General features: G+C 40.0%; 1 protein-coding gene across 3 annotated transcripts; it reads left to right on the top strand.

Moving 5' to 3' along the window:
- Positions 1-733: 733 nt before the first annotated feature.
- On the top strand, positions 734-14,729 carry ptpn2b (protein tyrosine phosphatase non-receptor type 2b). Of its 3 annotated transcripts, none has more exons than XM_034892169.1 (10): positions 734-996; positions 1,445-1,535; positions 1,655-1,755; positions 4,417-4,515; positions 6,302-6,439; positions 7,138-7,347; positions 7,907-8,068; positions 10,091-10,299; positions 10,440-10,535; positions 13,818-14,729. In XM_034892169.1, the coding sequence occupies exons 1-10, from the start codon at positions 940-942 to the stop codon at positions 13,837-13,839; spliced, it is 1,185 nt and encodes a 394-aa protein (XP_034748060.1). In that variant the 5' UTR covers positions 734-939; the 3' UTR covers positions 13,840-14,729. The 3 variants fall into 3 exon arrangements, with proteins under 3 accessions (XP_034748060.1, XP_034748061.1, XP_034748059.1); XM_034892170.1 differs by having other exon boundaries at positions 14,142-14,729; XM_034892168.1 differs by lacking the exon at positions 13,818-14,729 and adding an exon at positions 12,556-12,837.
- The last annotated feature ends 170 nt before the right edge of the window (positions 14,730-14,899 follow it).

A 14,899-nucleotide genomic window follows, 5' to 3' on the forward strand; every position in this document is an offset into this window, starting at 1 on the left:
GGGAGGGGGTCACAAGGCTGACAACCTGCCCTGGGACCGGCACACCTCCTCCTCCCCGGTTTGGGAAGTGTAAAGAGAGAGAGGCACTGGGCAGAGTGGTGAGGATGGCTGAGAGGACTATCGGGACTATACTCTGTCGACCATTCAGGGGCTGGCCCAAAAAGATGCCTGTCCAATGCAAAGAGCATCATCAAGGACCCCGCTCACCCTGGCCACAGACTGTTTTCCCAACTTCCCTTGAACTTTGCACGTCATTTTGTGGTATGACAATAAAGAAACCTTGAATCTTTAATCTTTAATCTTCTCATCTCTGTTTATTATTAACTTGGCACAAGAACAGAAGTAAGTGGAAGAAAGATAACAGATTGCTGAACAATTAGCTGTGACATAATAAATAATTCATAAATAATAAATAAACAAATAATTCTAAATCTGAACAACTAGGTCTAAAAGTTAACAAGTTAATAAAAATCAAACATGAAAATCCTAACAAATACTGTCATATTTAATTCAACAACGTTCTTCCCACAAAAATAATTTCCAAATTATATAATTTTCCAAATGGCACATGTTTATTTGTAATATAATAAAAAATGTACATACGTATTATATTCAATTATATGAATGTATTCTCAAAAGGTGTGCTGTAGATCAAGATGTTTGGCATCTCGTGGGTTCACTGACTATCTTTGCTGCGTTTGTTTTTGACAGCTACTAGAGGACCTCTGGCGGCGCATGCGCACATGTCACTTGTTCAGATGTCAACTGCTGCACCACCAGAGAGACGACGGACAAACACCTAGCGAGAGCTCGATAGCGTAGGGAAGTAATAATCCTTTGATCAAAAGCTTCTCCAGCTTGAATAAAGTAATGAGGTAGTCAGTCGGACAGCTAATTATAGTACCTAGATTACAATACACTGGCATTGCCACTGTGAAAATGGACCAGGAGTTTGAAGCCATAGATTCAGAGGGCCGGTGGCAAAAGCTTTACCTAGTAAGTCTGTTAGCATAGTTAGCATAAAGCTAACATAGACAGTACTTCAAGCGCGCATTAATCTAGCAAGCTAACAGTTCGGCTCGCCTGTTCGATATTTAAACCTGTTATGTATCACCAACTTCCTTCATACGTTTGTTTTTGTGTCCATGTTTTAAAAAGAAATCTTTTGCCTATACACACTGATGCACTTTAATATGTTAACGTAGCTATGTTACCGTTAGCTCAGTCATTATTATAAGCTTTTACATGTGGTTGAAGCTCAGTGTGATTAGCTACATTTTATAGCTAGTCACTCGTTGTTCGACTTCTATACATCACTTTTATACAAGTAGGACCAGGTGTTCAGTGTTTTTGGGCAAACTGTAGAGTTGGAATTGAGCCCCTGTCAGTGTGCCATAAAATGTGATGTTATAACCGTTACTGTGCATCTTTCGCTTGTCTTCAGGAAATAAGGAATCAATCCCACGAATGCTCCTACAAAGTGGCAAAGTATCCAGAGAATCGCAACCGAAACAGATACAGAGATGTCAGTCCATGTATGTAAACATTGTCGGAAAGTCCAAACTGCTTACACTGTGACGTTTCTCCAAACCTCTTACAATGTCTGTCAATTTACAACTTTTCCCGAAATTCTGTTCTCTCTCGCTGCCTACAGTTGATCACAGTCGGGTGAAGCTGGAGAACGCAGAAAACGACTACATCAATGCAAGTCTGGTAGTCATGGAGGAGGCCCAGAGAAGTTACATATTGACTCAGGCAAGTCCAAGGCTTTTTATTCTAGTAAAACAATGAGGCATACATTTCTATTATTACAACCTTATCATTAATGTTAGTTAAGAGGCAGGGAAATTCTGGTCTTGACAGTGTTATATTTAGTATTATTTTTTTTCAAAGGATGTTGCTGTGAGAAATTTCCTCAACTCTCCAACTTACAGTAATGACATTTTAAGAGTACATGTAGGAATGTAATGGTATGAAAATTTAACTAATTATCATGGTTTTCGGAAGATTTTCAAAATAGAAAGAAAGCACTGATAGGCCTACACAAGCTGAAATTGTTGTTGTTGTGTTTATTATAGTACAAAAATGTAGGCTATAGGCTTGTAAAAACTATTGAAACCTGGCCCGCTGTAGGGTGTCCTGTAAGAGCTTGAACCAGAGATGTCTAACTTTGGGAGGAAGATTTATTTACAACTCCTACATGAAGTTAACTAGAAAGTAGTATTTGACGTTAGACCTGAAGTTGGATGTGGTTCTGAAATATAAGCAAACAATAATTTGACTTACTATAAACATTATTTACCAAACTAAATGTTATAGCCACCAGCATATAACAAGAAACAATGCTAAGAATTACATTCGTTTCTCTGTAACAATTAACATAAATGTAACATATTGCTCAGTAACACAAACTGAGAATAAGGCACATCTATTACAGCACAAAGGATATGTCCATAAAGGAGCAAAAAGTGTAATACACCTGTAATTGCTAAGCATGTGGCTCCACAGGCTAGTCTGTTTACCGGCAATTGCATGTTGCTAACAAATTGTTCTAACACAACCTGAATGTCAACATGTGGCTGCACAAGTAATAGTTAACAATCAGCACATCTATCAGCTATGCAATAAGAAACACAGCAACCGTAATATTATCAAGGCGATAATATCTATCTCATATGTCACATAGTAACACGGGCTAAATTTCCACACCGTAGCAGGACACTTATTGAAGATTTAGAGGCAGTAAAACCGATGACAGTTTAGCAAGCTACAGAATAGTTTTAGCTTACGTTCTGCGCTACCCAAATCACTTCAACAAAACAGGAGAAAGATGAAGACAAAAGTCCGCTGCTAAGATTCTGTCCTCTTCTCCTGCCTGAGCTCAAAGTTATTCCTTTCATAAAAGAAACACAAATAACCTCATAACTTTTTAATGTGATTTGTTTTTTCTTGCTAGTGTTAGGGGTTAAGCTAACCAGGCTTGCTAAACAACAAAACACCGCTGCTAAATGTTAACTCAGCCGGTAACACTAATCCCACTGTCTTGTCCCTATTTGTCACGTTAAACTTGAACATTAAACCTGAGTTTAGGTCCTCCCTAAATCTAAAGTGGTTGTGCAGTGTCGAGCTCGACCCACCCAGAGCTGCACAGCGTCTCGGGTGGAAAACGGCAGCTAGCCCCTGCACCCGTACCCCCAGCCAACAGCTTCCTCGGTTTCTGCTCCAGTGTCAACTCTCCGGGCAATGGCCAGCCCCAGAGTTTTCTAGTTGTGTACAATCAAGTTGTTTTATGAAGGAGTATTTACAAAGGGCTTGTGGGAAAACAGGAAAGCAACGTTTTTTGAGTCGGAACAGTCTTTCTCCCAGTGTTTCTCTTTAGCTCGTCTGTAGTGTAGCGTTGGTTTCCGCTTAAAGCCACGACCTCGGGTTTTCTCAAATTTCTCAATGAATCTCTGTCATCATCTCTGTACCTCATCCACACATGCTCATCTGGTTTATCAAGCCTTGCACACACACACACACGTCACATGTCAGTATTTGCCAGTATCAGCTCACCACTCAAAAGACACCAAACCGACATCCTAACATCCACAAACTGCCACTCATAAGACGCTGTCATACATTAGCATGACCACAGGAAACTAAATCTGGGCTGATAAAACTGATTATTGTTCACCACTGCTAAAGTAATTTAAAGCCACCGAAAGCTTGCTCATTTTTACCTGACTAGACTGAAATATGAATTCATCTGTGGTTTGCTAAGGCATTCTAATGTATCGCAACACTGTTTAGACAGAGATGGTCTGAAATGAATGATCAGGTTTCTTGTTGCACAATAAAAAAAACATGAGAAAAGACAAACATTTGAAGTAATGCTTGCTTCTGTCCAATTAATTTTGTATCCTGAAATAGTGGGACCTTAAACAAAATTGTAGCGGTTTATTCTGAAATTATATCACCACTAATTAATATCATTGACCCTTAAGTTAGTTGAATTCTAATTTACATGGCATCAAACAGTGTGTTACTCTACATGAAGGATCATCCTTTTAATCCTGTTACTGACATATTTGAATTTAGTCATGAAAAGAAAAGCAAACAAAGCAAAGACTTGTCTATGCCTGTGTATGTTATCTATTCGATATTATTTCAGGCGGTTGACATTTCAAGATACAAGATATTGCACCGCACAGAGCGCAGTTTTCACATCTTAACCACATTATAACCTTTAGCAGGCTTAACCTTCAAATGAACACTTGTTAGTTGCACAGTTATCTCATGAATTAAGACAATTCTTAGCCTAATGTATTCAAGGTTCATTCATGCCTGAAAGATGATACACATTTCCATTGCAAATGATTTCCTCCTGCTGTCGTGTAACTGATCAAAGTGTGTGTGTGTGTGTGTTGCCAACAGGGCCCCCTCAGGAACACCTGTGGCCACTTTTGGCTCATGATCTGGGAGCAGAAGACCAAGGCGGTCATAATGCTTAACAGGGTCATAGAGAAAGGCTCAGTAAGTACACAATATAATAATAAAAGGGCCTCACTGGTTACATTCATGACAGTGTGAACAACCCAGGTCACATGGTATCCGATCTTTTCCAGGTCGGATTTATTGGTCTAGACAGTCGGATTGGAATTCGTGCGACTCTGACATCAATTTAAAGCGACCATTGTCGCACTTCCAGGCGGTGCCCAGTTCTTGAGTCTGATGCGGGCCACATAAAATAAAATAATAAAAGTGAACATTCAGTCAAAAATAATCAGATCTGGCAATGAATAGGAATTGAGCATAAGGTCTGCAGTCCGAACATAGCCGTTGGATCTGGTTCAACATCTCTAACACCCACAGACAGATACTAAACAGACCACAGAAAGACTACTTATATACTGACTACTCTATCCCCAGCAACACACATACTTTGTTAAAGTAAGCAGTCGGCTCACAGTGTGAAATAAATGATGCCACTTGTTTGATTCATTTTGAATTCTGTTTAAATGCTCCATTGTGACGCTTCAGTCTCCTGTCAGCAGGATAACAAGAATTCCGTGTTTTGACAGCATGTCCCCAGATGTCTAAGAGGAGCTGAGATGCAGCCCAACCTTTTTAAATCCAGTGACCTTGTGATGTGCCAATTAAATAAACACACACTAACACTCTCGACATAGAGCAGCTGGGATCTTTCTGTTTCTCAGTATAGCAGCTGGAGTGGATCTGATTGGGTCATGAGATTCACTCACTGTTTTCTTGGAAATAGAAGATAAAGAGTACCTAGTTCACAGATTTTATCAAGGATCTTTCGTGTAGGCCAGCTCTCCAATCCTGCAGAGGAGAGGTTACATAACAGACTTATCCCAAACAGGGGATTACTAATAAAATACTAGATGCTGAGAAGAAATATAGAGCGTATAATAATAACAATGATAAGATCCAAGTTATTCTTCGCCGCTGTCGCACCAAATGCATGCGCATGGGGAGAACTGTTGGGTCCTACGTTATCTGTAAAGTGGCCATGAAATAATGTCTGATGTGATTTGACACTTTGAATAAAATTGAATTGAAACTGAATAATAATAAACTTATTTTGCACATTTCATACAGGAAATACAGCTCAAAGTGCTTTACAAAAGAAAAAAGGAAGAGAAAAAAATACATAAAAAGAGGAGGGAAGTAAAATAACAGCTTAAATAGGTGTATTTATTCAAATGTTAGGATGAAATCTGTTTCAAATGCATTGCCTAAGTTTGTGTTGTGGTGTAAGGACTGTGGTCACAAAGTTTCAAATACTCAAAAGTAACACAAGTGAAAAACTGAAAAAATATAGCAAATCTAGCCAAATGGCTTTTATAAATATCATTAGTTTCGGAAATGTTTAATATCGGCCTGCTGATATATCGGTCGGGCTCTAACTGTAATAGAATATATTTGGTGTGTCACAAAAAAAAGGTGAGATCTGTTCTTGTTGTTTACGTTGATGGGAAAGCAACGTCTCATAGTTTTGTATTTGTGTATGTGTCTGTGCATGTGGGAAACTGTATTATGTGAGTGTGACTAGGTAAATTCGTAGGTATGTGTGGGGAGAGAGGAGACACTGAGGATGTTTATCAGCATTATTTAATTTATTCTCCAGCTTTACTCTCAAAGCCAAGGCTCAAACTGCCCTCTTGTTAGTCGTCAACTGCTTTGTCTCAAGGCCACTCAGCTAGCATCTGCTTTTCGTCAGGTGTATTTCTTTGTCAGAAGTCCAACCTATTTGATATCTCTGACCATGCTTGTCTCCTTTCTCCTTGTGTGACAGGAAAAGTGTGCCCAGTACTGGCCTACAGCTGAAGAGAGGGAGATGACCTTCAGAGACACACGTTTTTTGGTCACGCTGCTGTCAGAAGACACCAAGTCTTACTACACCACCAGAGTTTTGGAGCTGCAGAATCTTAGTGTAGGCCGGAGATTTACTTACAACAAGGGGCATTCCTAGTTAAAGGTTTCAAAGGAGAACTGAAATGGTTCAAGGGTTTCACATTAAGACGCCTCACATGGCCCTGTATTTGAACTGAAAACATCCTTGTTTATCATTAAAGCTCATTCTTTTATGTTTTCATAGACTTTTAGACATAGTAATTAGAGTTTGATGCTCCCACACACCAAAGTATTTGCAGTGTGTAGGTGTTGTTGAAAAGGCAAAAAAGCTGTAGATTATGCAGCAGAGCAATTTCTGTTTGTAAAATACAAAGCACATGCTTGTACAACAATGTTTTTAAATCTGAATTTGATCCGAACTTTAATGTTATGAATTTCTGCAATCCATTTTCCGCCTGTTTTTATGTTTTTCTATATTAAAAATGAACCTGCATTTTCTAAATGCAAAATTTCAACAACTACAAAGGAACTTCCAAGCTGATTGAACAAAATGCATGAGGAAGAAGTACAAACAGGGCTTGAGTTGCTGTTTTTGTGGCAATTGTTCAGAACCTGATTTCTTAACTGTAGAAAATGTTTGTTCAGTTCAACTCTCAAACGCTACCGAAATAGCTCAATGCCACCTCAGACAGAACTGATCAAAATCAGCACTGACAGGCGCACATTAATATAAGTTTTGTACCTGCTAATAAGGGCTTCTGTTTGCTTCTCTCACAGACAGGAGAGAAGAGAGCGATCTGCCACTTTCATTACACCACGTGGCCTGATTTTGGTGTCCCAGAGTCCCCGGCATCCTTCCTAAACTTCCTCTTCAAAGTGCGGGAGTCGGGAGCGTTGGGGGTAGAACACGGGCCGGCTGTGGTCCACTGCAGCGCTGGAATCGGACGCTCAGGGACGTTTTCATTAGTCGATACGTGTGTGGTTCTGGTAAGTCCTGCCTCATAGTTTGTGTCAGTGTTTCCATGTTCTGACTAAGCAGAAAGATTTGCCTGTTTGTCCTTTACTACAGTGGTTTGATTAGTCATTTAGACATTTGTGCAGAGCAAAGACAGACCCCTTTTTATTCTGTCATTCTGTGTTTATTATTTACATTTTAAATAAACCCATTTTCTGATTGATACCTGCTTCAGAATGTGTAAAAACCTGAAGAAAAACAACTCAAACATAAAGCTTAAATGTGGTTATGTACTTGGCTAAAATGCAACGTTGTTCTCTTGGCATGCTGGGAAACACATGAAAACATGATGATGTGGAGGAAGATAAGCCAGATCAAAAAATAAAAAGTACTTCAAAAGCTGAATCACAGCATGTGATCCCAAAACTATTGCATTATACCCACTGTCACAGACTGGAGATGTGTAACAATGTGTCACCCTGAAAATGTTCCTTCCCAAACACAAGCGACAAATTAGTCAGCAGATATCGAGAGAACGGGGTTCATCCTGCTTAGATAAACTACAGTAGTTTACGTTGCTGTCCTGTCCAGATGGCCAAGAGAAAAGACCCCTCATCGGTGGACATCAAAAGCATCTTGTTGGACATGAGGAAGTATCGCATGGGCCTGATCCAGACCCCTGACCAGCTGCGCTTCTCCTTCATGGCTGTCCTCGAAGGATCCAAGTGCATCATGGGAGACTCTTCTGTACAGGTAACTGCACCACACACACACACCGTGACCAATTCTATCACTCAGTACACTAAGGACTTTTTCCTCTCCATTTTATCTTATTTGCTTGTAAACACAGATACTCTTATTTCCCTTTTTATCCCTATGGTCCAAACAGAGACTGTACTATGTCAACTTGTGAGTTTCTGCAGGCATCTTTTCAATTGGGACTTTGGCTGTAGAGAAAAATAGAAAAGAATGGCAGAGGGTCAGCCTGGTCACATGCTTTTAAGTAAGGGGAACATGTGGCATGCGAGTCCCATTCTAAACAATATTTCAAATTCAAAACATATTCCAGTCTAAATGATTATTTACAAGAGAGTATCATTTGGAGTTTCTACTAAACGTATTTGATTGTGGTTTGCATCAGTTAATTGTTGTAATGCAGCTGATTGAGAACAAGTCGATTCCATTAGACCATTATTGACTGGCAGGAGGTAGGTGAAACAAGGTTACTGGAGATCTCCCAACATATCAGTAGACTTCTCTGGCCAGGCCTCCGGGCACATCTTGTTGATAAATGAGCTTTATGGAATTGTATAGAAAGAAAGAAACACTTCCTGCAATTTGAGTCTTAAAGTGCCCATATTATGCTCATTTTCAGGCTCATAATTGTATTTTGAGGTTGTACCAGAATAGGTTTACATGGTTTCATTTTAATAAAACATCATATTTTTGTTGTACTGCACATTTCTGCAGCTCCTCTTTTCACCCTGTGTATTTGGGTCTCTGTTTTAGCTACAGAGTGAGACATCTCACTTCTTTACTTTCTTTGTTGGGAGTCACACAGGCGCGGTAGCTAGGTACGATCACATCAGCTAGATAACGCTTTCTCCAATTTTGGTCAGTACAAGGCAGCATTAGCTGGGAGACTTCTTCTAAAGGAGGGCACACTTGTTGAATACCTGCAGAACAGGGACATGGAAGTAGTTCCTTTGGAGATTTTGGTGAACTAGTGTGTGTTGTAGCAGTGTTTTGCCGTTGAGAACAAGCTGGCGCTAGCATCCTACGGTTAGCCACCTGGTTTTGGCTAGTGTCGTAGAAAGCTGTGCAGATTCTGAACAGCTCACCCGGAGACTAATGACAGAGGACAAACCTGTACCTCACTCTAAGCAGCATTTGTATGCGTGTGGAAGCACGAGAGACACAAAATTACACCCCAAATGTTTTATTAAATGAAAAAGTATCACTTACACCCAGTATCAGAAGCCGACTGTCCCCCCTTTTGAAATTAAAGGGAAACAGTGACACAAGTAGAAACTGCTGTTTAATTAATGCAATTAAAAACATTAGTGACATTTAATTGAATTGATTTCATTGTTTTAAGCCCACACTGGAAAACCATTGGCCGGGAAATGTGAAATTTATTTTTTCGCCGTATCTCAATTCTGTTCACCCATTTGTCTCTACAAGGACCAGTAACTTTTCTTCATAATTTAAGAGTTCCTTTTAACAAATCCTGACTATAGAAATTGTTCTCGCCATCAAAGGCTGAAACTTTGAGACTAAAAATAAATCTTTCTCTTTTTCTCTCCCTCTCTTTTTCTTTTGGCACTCGTAGAGGGACATAACTTGGCCTATTGACTTTTGTCAAGAATGTCAGACGTAATAAACAATAGCATTTTGTTCAAGCCAGTTTCCTGAATGCTTGACAGAGAAGTGATTTGTGAACATCAAGCCGCAGTTTGAATGTGCTTTTGGCATGGAGCCATCTTGATCTTGCATAAAGAACAACAAAAAGGCTATTAGTTTTCATTGGAAGCTAGATTCTTTGTCACATGCTGGATATTTTTGACAAAAACATCATTCCTTCGTATAATTTGACAACAAAATGCCCAATTGTAGGCCATTTTAGTCTGTGGCAAAATGGTATTGTTTCCTGCTTTGCACACACAATTTGCATTTTGTCTGAATTATATCCTTCTCAAATTATTTGGCTTTTATTTATTTATTGCATCAGCAGAAAAAAAACGTCAACTATCTTCAAATTTTCTGTGCGTTAAGAACCGGTGGCGGGAGTTGTCCAGGGAAGATCAGGAGCCGACGTCGGAGTCTCCCCCCTCAACTCAGCCTCAGGCCAGGTGTCCGACAGAACGATTCAACGGCAGCCAACGGGGAGGTCAGCTGGAGGAGGGAGGAGACTATAGACTGGAAGACAAAGTACCAGCACAGTCTCCTTGCAAGGAACAGGAGCTGGACGGCAGCACGACACAGTGAGTACCCTTAGTCTGGCTCTTGGTCATGTTCGGTCAATGTTTTGATTTGGTCATTGGGGATTTTTTGGGGGCTTTTTTTTATTTTTTTTTATACTGGACAGACAGCTGTTTACCCATTTCCCCTTCTTTTTACACAGCAAACGACGCAGAGAAGACAGCATTTCCAAATCAGGCACAGCCAAGATACCCCAAAGCAAGCCTAGGACAAACGACTCAGAGAAGAAGAGAAAAAGGTGATTATATCTTTTGGCCAAAACCGCCTTCCACAATGATTTATCAATCACCATCACTATGCCATTTTTGTATTAATTACATGCTGTAATTTAATCTGCCAAGTGTGATATACAGACATGTATGTATTAAACAAAACAGACTCTACCATGTGTGTTAACAAAAAGAGCAACTGCTGATACAATCCATATATAATGTTGTTCCATAACTGGAGATGTAAATAATCAGCAGTGTCATCATCATTTTGCACGCTTCCCAGTTTTCTAGTTTTCCTTTAAACGTCCCATGACCCATGTCCCATGATGCTCTTTGGATGCTTTTATATAGACCTTAGAGGTGCCTTTATACCATATCTGAAGTCTCTTTCCCCAAATTTAGCCTTGGTGCAGAATTAGAGCCACTAGAACCAGTCTCACAATGAGCTTTCCTTAGTATGTGCCATTTCTGAGTCTGTAGCTACTGGGGAGGAGAGAGTGGGGGTGTGGCCTCGACCAACTGCCACTTTGCTCGTTTGAAAGCCATGATGTCTCTCTCTCATGAGTGGGCCAAATCCTCTGGGCGGCCAAATCAGAGAAAGGGGAGGTAACCTTGATCCTTATGACCTCATAAGCGGCAAGATTCCAGATTGGCCCATCTGAGCTTTCATTTTCTCAAAGGCAGAGCAGGATACCCAGGGCTAGGTTTAGACCTATTGCCATTTCTAGCCACTGGGGCAGCATAGGCAGGCTGGGGGAACTCATATTAATGGAGAATCCCGGTCAATTTCAACACGTAGCTCTGTTGTTTGGAAATTTGGAGTGCTGTCAGTAGAGAGAAAAATTTAAACATTTGGTGGTGCCTACACCGTGTTATCCTCCTGCTAGAGTTAGCACCCAATAGGCTTAAACAGGGCAAGTTTTAAATGTGTTTTAAGCCTCTAAACATGTTCAAAATGTGATAAAAGTGCCTACTCAGGCGCAGTGATGTAGAAACAGGCTGTAACTTGACACCACAGTGGAGCCAGGAGAGCTGCAGTTCAAGAGCTATCACAGGTAATTAAGCAACAATGGTCTCTTGAACTTTTGACCTTCTGCAGCCCAACTCTGCTCTGCTGGCTCCACTGTGGTGTCAGGTTACAGCCTGTTTCTACATAGTCAATACTAAGGACATGACAACAGCAAATCGTTTGTTGTTTTTTTTTGCAGAAAAAAAACATTTTGGAATATTGGATTGTATGAGTTTGACAATTGACTAGTGTGGACTTCACCGGAAAACAGGAAATAAACAGAAGTATTAATTACCACAACTTTTATGCCTTTCTGTCATATTTGCTGTGTTCCCTTGGAAGGAATCACTGCACATGGGTAGGCACTTGTAATGGCATTTTGAACATGTTTAGAGGCTTAAAACACATTTTAAACTTGCCCTGTTTTAAGCCTGTTGGGTGCTAGACAGCAACGATTGTTTTCATTTTTCTTGCTACTGACCAAATTTCCAAACAACAGATCTATATGGTGAAATTGACCGGAATTCTCCTTTAATGTTAAAAAAAACATCAAAGTGAAATTTTCATGCCATGGGACCTAAGTAAGGCAGCATTTTTACTCTACAACTCTTGTGATGTAAAAGAGATGCCAAAGAAGAAAAGATAGCAGTTTTTAGCTTAATTTCTTTCATCCTAACAGAGGACATCCAGACAGGATCTCCCAGTACATGACTAAACCTCCTTATAGAGGAACTAGACCTCATACAAAGCCGAGCCTTTCTAAATTTCTTTTTTCCCTCTCTCTCTCTCTCTTTCAACATCCTAAGTCACCAGTGTAGCTAGCTGACATCTACTTCATGTTCTCATAAAGGCGGGACGGTTAGTCCTGATGAAGCACCCATTTCTGATGACTGTGCACCTCCAAAACTGGCTCACTAAGTCATTTCTCAGAAGCCTTCCTTTGTTGTGTGACATGTCAGTGTTGTTCCAGTAACTCGGCCCAAACTGCACCATTTCTGATGAGATCTTACTCTGCTGTTGTGGTTCTTCTCGGACAGTTTGGGCTGCATTTGCTGCACATGACAAGAGCTGGCCTGTCCAGTGGGGGGCAGTGTATATTTACCCCCCTCTGAGACAGCAACAACAACCACGAAGAGCACATTTAGAGGACGAGGTTTACCCACAGCCTTTAAAAAAAAGAGTACACGGAGGTGTGTGTGCACTTGGTGTCTGCTGTGTTTTTGTTTTCTGTTGAGGTTTTGCTCTTGGCTTCATTATTTGCTCCTGTGGTTTGGAGTTGTGTTAATTTTGGCTGCACTCGAGCATGGTGTGTGTGTTGGGAGGGGGGGGGTGAGCAACATAGCCGGCATGTACATTTGTGGTCTACAATGTCAGGTTGAGTTGGAATAATGCAAGGTGCTAATTTATGCTGTGCATCATAGATTCAAATTTGGTGGCTTTTTTCTTCTTTTTTCGGTCTGTTCTTGTCAAAGGTTATTGAGCACATTTGTGTAAAACACGATTACAATAAACAACCACTAAAAGTTTCCCCTCACTAAGAGGCTGCTTTGCAGATAAAGGTGCTGCTGTTTTGTTATCAAGCTAAATACTTTCACCTCTGTTGATATTCATCCTGTAACAATTGGGTTCTTTTTACACGTTAAATGTAATATTTCTGCCTCATCTGAAATTCAGACAGCCCAAGATTACTTCTTTAAAAAGTATTTCTTGTCCAACTAACATCAAACCCAACCCAAATATATTCAACAACAATATTTAAAAAAAGAGACAATAACAAAATAAACTGGAGAATATTTGTCATTTCTGCTTGATAATGGACCTAATTGATGAAAGTTGTTCTGTTCACCAACTAATCGATTAATTGACTAATTGTTTCGGACTCTTATTTTCAAAACCCATCTACGTCACACAGGGATGAGTCTCAGTTTAGCTCACAGATAACGTCTAATCACGTTCTAATGCTCTGCAATTACTAAATGGACATTTTCTTCTAAATGTTACAGCTAAGAACATCTGATTACAGTGGGACATGTTGCTTACATGATGCTGCTTTCACTGTATTTTCACTCAGTCTAATGTTGGTGTGATCACAGTGATCCAAGATATTGGAGCATGCCACAGCGCCTGCTAAATGCTAAGCAAACCTTTAGATTTCTGCTCTCTGTTGTTTTAGTTCAAGTTTTAGTCAGGCTGAAGACAATATCTTTAGTAATGAAATGTGAGCTTCACTGACACTCAACATTAGTAGAAAATAGTGTTTTGAGTTCAACCTCTTTAAATACTTTGTGTCTTGTAACAGGGCAAAAACCAGCGACTGCTAACCACCTTGACCTGCAGCCATGCAACTACAGCTCTGGCAGAAAAGCCAACATCGGCAGGGACCTCAAGATTTTTCCCAACCTCGGTGTCCTTCTTCCTTGACTCCAAACCACTCTCCCTCACCTCCACCTCCACCTCCAACAGCCAGCTCTCCTGTCTTTGTCGCTTTCTGTTGTCCTTGCCCTGAAACATTATTCAGCCACCGCACATCTCCCTCTTCTTTCTCCATTAGCAGCATGTCACTCCTCAGTCCTCCACCTCACAGCTTTTCCATGTCACCTAAAGCTCTCTAAACTGTTTACAGCAGACACTTCGACATTCTTTGAAGACCGCACATTTGAAAAGCCGAACACACCAGCGCTTTCAACCCTGGTCACACCTCAACCACGGCCTGCGCTGCTTCTGGAGTCAGAATTTTCTTTTGTTGCTTTAATATTATTATTTGCAGCTTTGTCATTATATTATGCTCTTTTGCATTTATGAAATTAAGACTGATACTAGGGGCTATGCATTGCCAAATTGTAATGCTGTTCATATGTGTATTTTTAGAAAACCTTTTTTCAGAGGCAAAACTAAATGTTCTATTTTTTATAAGAGATTACTTGAAGTTTTTCACAGTAATGGGGGTCAGTTAAAGGAAAAGCACTGCCTCCCCCACATGAGAATTTCAGTGGCATGTAATGTATCCATGATGTACATAGTGTTCTTTTTAAAAAGATGTGTGTAAAGACATATTTTTGCTTGTGAAAAAATGATAAACGACAATGTTACAGATTTGAATACGGTAGAAACCTAATTTGATGACTTGTTCTCCTTTTGAAATGAAAATGTCTTAAATTTCTCTTTCTCCTAGATTGTAATCTACAAATAAAACTGGTATTATCTAGTTTACGTAACAAGCTGTCAGTCCACAAATGATTGTTGATTTGTCAGAAGCATCACCTTGTACTTTTATATACAAAAATGTAACTTTAAGCACCAGTTTTGAGAAACTTTGGGTGAGAAGATTAATAATAAGTCTTTTTGATATGAGACTAGAGCTAGCAGCTGATTAGCCTAGCT

The sequence above is a fragment of the Etheostoma cragini genome, chromosome 14 (genome assembly GCF_013103735.1).
Source record: "Etheostoma cragini isolate CJK2018 chromosome 14, CSU_Ecrag_1.0, whole genome shotgun sequence".
Classification (NCBI taxonomy): Eukaryota; Metazoa; Chordata; class Actinopteri; order Perciformes; family Percidae; genus Etheostoma; species Etheostoma cragini.

Excerpts from the sequence above, each read along its gene's own strand:
- ptpn2b (XM_034892168.1), top strand. The coding sequence starts at position 940 with ATGGACCAGGAGTTTGAAGCCATAGATTCAGAGGGCCGGTGGCAAAAG. Across the intron at positions 1,756-4,416 it reads GAAGTTACATATTGACTCAG|GGCCCCCTCAGGAACACCTG; the intron begins GCAAGTCCAAGG and ends TGTTGCCAACAG. Across the intron at positions 6,440-7,137 it reads TGGAGCTGCAGAATCTTAGT|ACAGGAGAGAAGAGAGCGAT; the intron begins GTAGGCCGGAGA and ends CTTCTCTCACAG.